Source organism: Thamnophis elegans, chromosome Z, assembly GCF_009769535.1.
Source record: "Thamnophis elegans isolate rThaEle1 chromosome Z, rThaEle1.pri, whole genome shotgun sequence".
NCBI classification, from domain to species: domain Eukaryota; kingdom Metazoa; phylum Chordata; class Lepidosauria; order Squamata; family Colubridae; genus Thamnophis; species Thamnophis elegans.
In genome coordinates, this window is record NC_045558.1 from 11,258,833 (window position 1) to 11,266,191 (window position 7,359).

Below are 7,359 nucleotides of genomic sequence, written 5' to 3' on the forward strand. Positions count from 1 at the left end.
CATACTGAAAGTTAGCCTTGGGTCTCTGTGTTCAATTCTTTGTTTCTTTATGTCTCACTACACATTTTTTAACAGTGACATCTGTCTTTAAGCCACAGTTTTCCATGGCATCATTTTATATACAGTGTACAAATCAGGATTTCAGATAATGTTTTGTGTTAGGGAGTCTCCAAACTTGGCAGCATTAAAGCTTATGTTCAGTTCTCAGAATTCCTTAGCCAACTATGCTCAGTCAGCATAGCTATCTGGCTGAGAAATTCTAGGAGCTGGAGTCCATGAATTTTAAATTACCAAGTTTGGAGACCCGTGTTTTGTGTCATGATTTGTAAGCAGAATATAAAGTGGATTCAAATTCTGAAAACTATAGTTTAACAAGCCAATGTCTTCGTGAAAAGGTTTGGTGCTTGACAAAACTAGGTCCAGAATATCTGAAGAACTGTCTTGCCCCAATGGGTTGTGTTCTGGCATAAGAGGCCAACTGCAGATTCTGACAGCCAAGGAATCTTGGCTGATGGGCTCTAGGAAAATAGGCTTTTCCGTTGTGGCCCCCACACTTTGGAAAATCCTGTCACCAGAGGTAAGATCCACCCACCCTCTTTTTTGGTCTTCCAAAGGGGCCTTAATATCTGATTCTGGTGGTAGGTGTGGAGAAACTATAGGGTGGAGTTGTGCAGCTGTAGAAGAAGACACCAATTCTGTCCTGTGTGAGCCTTTGGGGTTTTTACTCTATTTACTCTTGATGCTCTGAGCTTGCTTGTTTTTTTCTAGACATTTCATTACCCAAACTAGGTAACATCATCAGCGCTAGCAAGGAGTGCTGTTTGCTGTCAGTTTATACCCTAGTGACTTGCTTGCTTATGAGAGTGGGGGATGGTCTTAGGATCCTTTGTTTGGGCTCTTTGGCAATTCATTGATTGGGGTATTGTTTACTTGACTGTGGTCTGAAGTTAACCTTTGAGTTACTGAATTTTTCAGAGTATAAGATGCACCAGAGTGTAAGATGCACCAAGATTTTGAAGAGGCAAATTAAAAAGGGGGGGTGGGGGTTGCACTTTAAAGACCTGTATTAAATGCTGTATTCAGTGTATAAGACGCACCCAGATTTTCACCCTTCTTTTTGGAGGGAAAAAGGTGCATCTTATACTCTGAAAAATATGGTAATCTATGCTGATCTGAGTGCTGATTACTACTGGAGAGGTTCTGGTGCCTTTTTGTTCTCTTTTGGGCTGGTTGGTTGTCTCAACCAGCAACATCTCTTTTGCATAGTCTGTAGATGTTGTTAAGGTCTATGTGTCTGTTGATAGTTGATTTGTCAGAGTGACATGCTTCTAGAAATTCCCTGGCATTTTTGGATTTGGCCTGGTCTAGGATTGTTACATTTTCCCAATTGAAACTATGGTTAAGTCTGTCTATATGTTGTGAAATAAAAGAATTTCTGTCATGTCTTCTGACTTCCAGTTGGTCTTCATGGATGTGTTCAGCCAGTCTTCTGCCTGTTTGTCCTACATAGTAAGTGATTGTTGCAGTTCTTACATTGTATGTTGTAGATGACTTCTGTTTTTCTTCTGGGGTTGCTGAGTCTTTTGGTTGGCTTAGGATGTTATGAAGGGCTTTAGTTGGCTTGTATGCTGTGCTGATTCCATGTGGTTGTAGTAGTCTGTTAGTGGTTCTAAGATATTCTTGATGTATGGCAGTGTAACTCTTTTTAGGGTGTGTGTAGGTTGTGCTGTATTGGTTTGAATGATCAGGGACTTTCTGATAAAGTTGTGTGGGTATCCATTGGTTGAAATGTGTTGAATAGTAATGAAAATCTGCAAGAAAACAAGCAATCTCAGAGAGCATTAAAGACCCCCACATTTCAACTCTGAGCTACAAATATTCTCCTTTATTGGTATTTAATTTTTGTAATTTTAACTATTCCTACATTTATAGTTGCTGTTATATTTCTATTTTTATTGCATTGTAAATCTGTCCAGAGCTGACATCGGCAGCATACCAATCAATCAATCAATCAATCAATCTGACAATGAAACAACCCAATGTTTTTATAGTTTGAGGAATATTGGCTTAGAAAACTTGGAGGGGTGGAGAGGAGAAAGGAGAGGAATAGGAAAGGCAGAAGAAGGGGGGAAGAAAGAGGAGGAAGAGAAAGAAGAGAAGGGAAAGAAGGTGGGAAGAAAGAAGGAGAGAAGAAAGAGAAGAAACTGGGGGAGGAAGGAGGGAGGGAAGAAGAGAGGGTAGTAAAGAGGGAAAGAGGGAGGGAAAGAGAGAAGGAGAGTTGAAAGGAAGGAGGGAAGGAGGGAGGAAAGGAGGGAGATTAAGAGAAAAGGAAGGAGGAGGGAAAGAGGCAGGGAAGGAGGGAAGGTATGTGTGAAGGAGGGGGGGAGCGAGGGAGGGAAAGGAGGGGGAAGGAAAGGAGAAAAGGAGAAAAGAAAGGAGGGAAGGCAGGGGAGAAGGAAGTAAGGGGGGAGGGAAGAAAAGAGGGAGGGAAAGATACCTAACCTTTGATGTTTATAATGATTTGATAGTATGGGAATATCTCGAAATGTAGTTGTATTGTTTGTTACAAGTTATGGATGTTGTATTTTCTTTTTACCAATAAAATCTTAAAAAAAAAAAAAAAAAAAAAAGAAAACTTGGCTATCTCTGAACTATGCCTAAAATGGGAAGAAAGTCTGTAACTAAATAAGTTCCTTCATCCATTCAAAAAAAATACATCTGCCTTAAGTCATTATGAATTCATCTTTTTCCAGGCACATGATAGATCTTTCCCATATCAACGTGGCGCTGATAGTGGAGTGACCCACTGGGCCTAAGTTGTCTTAAAATACAGCAGGTTACGGAGGAAGTCAGAAGGGTAGAATCTCCCTGTAATTTCCGGTGCCAGCTTTGCAGACTCCTTCTGAAAATTCAAAATTACTCTGTGACAGCTGCTGACCACAACAACAACAACAACAACAACAACATCAGCCACCTTGCTACAAATGGAAGGATGACAAGAGTGAAAACTATCTGTATGGAACCTACAGAACTACAGATCTCCCGTGTGAATAGTATACATGGATATTTTAGGCTATATGCTATGTGATCACAATGTCTTGGATCAAAAGAACTTTGACTCTTGAAAATAACTTTTATAATATTTTTTCTTAGAAAAGAATATTTGATAATGGTTGCCCTTATCTTCAGTGTGGGATGTTGAAATCAGAATGCACCCATAATCTACTGTTTGTAGCTAAGCATACAGATGCCTATAGTACACAATAAACACTGAGCCATATAATTTAATGGATTTTCTTTCTTTCTTTTTTTTTGCCCAGAGGCTTTGAAGCTCATTCTTGAAAGATCTTATTCCTAGTAAAGTGAATATAATTGTTGCACATAAAGTATACCTCTCAGTATTCCTAATATTTCTTACTAACCCTATTTTGGACAAATTGTCTGACCAGATGATGTCATTACCTAGGAAGGATGGTCGTGTTGAGGTTCCAAAGTCTTAGAACAACCTGTCTTTCAGCCTTCTCTTCTGCTTTCTTACAGGACCTGTATGGCCAGGAAATAACTGGGGGTTGCTAGTATGAGGAAGTTACATATTCAGGAAGAGGGGATCCATTTTGCTTAGGCTTTTGGGGAAGTAAGTTACTGGTGTTGAGCTTCATATTTTAATTATTTTTTCTTTCTGTTTAATAATTGGCAGTAATACTTGATAACAGTAGAGTCTTCCAAATCATACTCTAGTACTATTCCCACACCACCTGGTGAATTATGAAGACATTCCCTCTCGTGAGATTTTATTTTACACTAAATAAACTCTTTCCTTCAAAAAAAAGATGTGAGAAGAGAGAATTCCTTTTACTACTCTTAGAAATCTATTCAATGTTTATACATTTCAGGCCAATAAACATAGAGCAAGTAAAGATTATAAGTTCCTTTGAGGGTATAGAAAAATAGTTAAGGGATGTTCTTTCAGGACTGCAGGTTACGCAAGTAGTGATGTTCCTTTTCTAATTATTCAGAATCATATTCTGTAAAAACTAGAAGGCTTTTAAAACTGTGTTCCTGCTTAAGAACAGGAGGGAATCAGCAATAAAGATATGAAAATATATCATGTCTTTTAAAGACAAAGCTGTTTTTCCCCCCTAGAGGTAATAATTACAGCTATAGCATTTTGGTATAGTGTAGGGTGTGAAGATAATGTTAGGGCTTTTAATGATAGTTAGTGAAAACCATCTTCATCTTTGCGAAGTAAAGCTTGAATTTGACTATACCAGAGAGGCCTTTATTATTTACAGCTCTTAATTTGAGTTTGTTAAAAAAAACCTGGGATTTTAGTTGAAGGTGCATTTTAGGCTAGCTTTTCAGTGCTTAGAATTGTGTTAAAAACAGAACAGACCCTCAGAGTCGAGAGAGAACGTATTATATCTTTGTCCATCCCGGGATATGATATAGTCTTTCCACAAAGTTAAGATTGCTATTTAGGAATTAACATTTAAAGTTACTGGGGTTTTTTTTTTAGAAAGTCTTCACCACATAGCTCAGGTACAACTTAAATGCAACAATGCCTGCCAGAGAGGGGAGTTTTATAGTGCCCAACCTCTACATCACATTTGAGGTCCGAGGAAACTTTTATTTCTTATGTCAACAGATCTTTGATTAGGCTGGATAACCTTCTAAATAGTTTAAGGTATTTTGAGGACAGTGTTAATTAATGCTTTTAAGGCTTATAGCTTGGGGAAATCTTCTGTGGTATAGCATTTAAAATAATGGGGTGGACTTTAGTATGCTTTGTCTGAGGCCCATCCCATACACATGATAGGAAGGGTCTAATGTGTGTATAACACGCTCACCATCTTAATAGAAGGGATTTTCTGAGATAGGGAAAAGAGGAAGAAGTGAATATTTTTTTCTCTTTCTTCGTAATAAGCAGAAGAAAACTTGCCCTATCATTGATGGGCATCAAATCTCTCACTTGAATTGTCTATAGATACTACAATACCTCAACTGATTAATATCAACTGACATGATCACAGTAACATTGGTCCCTAATTTTGAGATGCCTTCCACAAAAGCTAATCACCGTAAAAATACGAGAGCCTGTTCTTTCCACAATGCTTCCTAAACTATCTCCACATCTTTGGTAGAAGATCTGTTGCAACCATTATCTTGTTCTTTCCTTATCATGTGTTATTTTAAAAATGCAAAAATGCAATCATTGCATTTAATATATTGTGTAAATACAAGACTTTAAAACAAATTTAAATGAAGCTGTTCACATATTACTAATTTAGTTACACAAAAGCTTGTTTGGTGGGATGGGGAGGAGGGCAGTTGTGCTGTTTTATCAGAGTTGAATGAAAATGGTTCCATGTTGCTGTTATTATTGCTATTATTATTGGTGTAACACTTCTGTTTTTATAAAGATGCCAGTTAAGTCAATACATGTATCTTGACCTGTGTATTATTTGTTCTGAAACTTCGAAAGCATACATTTGGTACAGATGTTTAGCCAGTGACCACTGTATGTGGAAACTTTTTTCTCTTATAGAGATAATTTTCATTTAATTTGGCAACATTTTCCAAGTTAGTTTAGTTTTTCTACTCATATCAATGATAAGTGCAGTCAAGTTAAGTGTGATGCTGAATATTTAATAATTTTGTAGTTCAAAGCTAAATGGCCACTATCATATTCATTAATTCATGCACTTTTAACATTCATTTTGGACAAGGTTGGATAATTTCAAAAGAAATTAAAGATAATCCTGTAATGATGTTTTTGTCCAGGCTAAAAATGAGGGTGATTTTCTCTTGGTTTAGTGCTCATGGGAAGATTACAGAATATCATCTCTATATAACTATTTGTGTTTTACACTTCTTCAGATTTTTAAAAGTTGTTCTGAAATGTTGGTCATAAGGGAGGGATGTTCAGCAGAAGTCAAATTTATAATTATTAAAAATACATTTACAGGGCTAACACCCTAAAACATGCAGGGAGAGCCAGACTGTATAGAGATGAATGCATCAACTATTTGTAGATTGTATCAAACTAGGTTGTTTGAACAATTGAACCACTGTTGACCAAGTATTGTCCTTGAGATAGCAGCATCTAAGTGCTGGTACAAATTATGTGGCAAGAATATAGTCCATTGTTGAAGAGACCTAGTATGAGTTACATAACAACAAAACCTTCTACAACAATTTATTTATTTATTTGTTTGTTTATTTATTTATTTATTTCATGCTTCATATTTCTAGATCACCCATCTCCCTTAAAGAGTGAGGTTAAAGTGAGCTGATCAGCTTTGTAGGAAAATGCCAGCATAACATGACATTTCTCCTTCATTCTTCTCTGGTTTCTTGTTTTTCCCCAAGTGGCCCAAATGGTGAAACTAAGGGATTGCTGTATTTCTTGTCAGCAACTGACTTTAAATGGTATAAATGAATATTTCATCACCAAGAGGGCTCAAAGAACCAAAACATAGCAATCACAGAAGAATTGAAAACATAATGTTACCTTGGACACTTTTCAGAATAATAAGTGATGCTGGAAACTTTTCATAGTTGATCCAAAGGAATTTTGGCAGCTATTAAACCCTTTAGAAACATTTACTTGAACCAGGAAGTCAAGTTAATTACACTATCTCAGAGATACACTTTAGATGTTAGTTTACTTATTCTATTTATCTGATATACCCAGTTTCAGTTTTCATGATTTTATTCATGAAATATATTTTATTTGCTGGCACTTTTTAGATCTTTTTATGGGCACTCCTTAGTACTAGGAAAACAAATAAGGCAGGCTTCCTATCCACAACTTTCTAGTGTAGGTTCTTAATATCTTTTCATTAACTACTGGTAGGTTGGCAGTATAACATACATATGAATGGGCTTCTTCCTTTCTCTCCCCATTTCCACCCCCTTTGAATGCCTTTCTCACTGTCTTCTGAGCTTTATTTTGCAGCAGCCATATTGGACAAAAAGAAGGGTTGGAGAATTCTTTTAATGGCATCCAAAGTAGCGCAGTTGGCTTTTAAAGCCATAACATATTTCCGAATAGCATGGTTGAGGTGTATCTGAATTAAGGTCACCACGAAATAGCAAAAGACCCATACTGTTTACCAAAGTATTGCATTTGTGAAGTATTGCAAACTATTTTAAATCCTAAGGATTTGTGTGTAAGGTTTATTGTAACCTATTATTTATTTATTTATTCATTTATTTATTCATTTATTTATTTATATATATTTAATAACTTATTTCTGGTATGGGCCTTGGGCCCTAATGTATGGAACATTGATTCATATTGGATCTCATGTATGCCAGCGTTTGGTATAAATCTGGTTGGGAAGGATCATTTTTAAT

General features: G+C 36.6%; 1 protein-coding gene across 3 annotated transcripts in view; it reads left to right on the forward strand.

The window, feature by feature from the left end:
* RBM33 (RNA binding motif protein 33) overlaps nucleotides 1-7,086 on the forward strand; it is a 129,419-nt gene extending 122,333 nt beyond the window's left edge. For all 3 annotated transcript variants that reach the window (XM_032237273.1, XM_032237276.1, XM_032237275.1), the window contains one exon: nucleotides 2,754-7,086. In XM_032237273.1, coding sequence (XP_032093164.1) covers nucleotides 2,754-2,802 — 49 coding nt within the window. In that variant the 3' untranslated portion in view covers nucleotides 2,803-7,086. The remainder of the gene's footprint in view (nucleotides 1-2,753) is intronic.
* The last annotated feature ends 273 nt before the right edge of the window (nucleotides 7,087-7,359 follow it).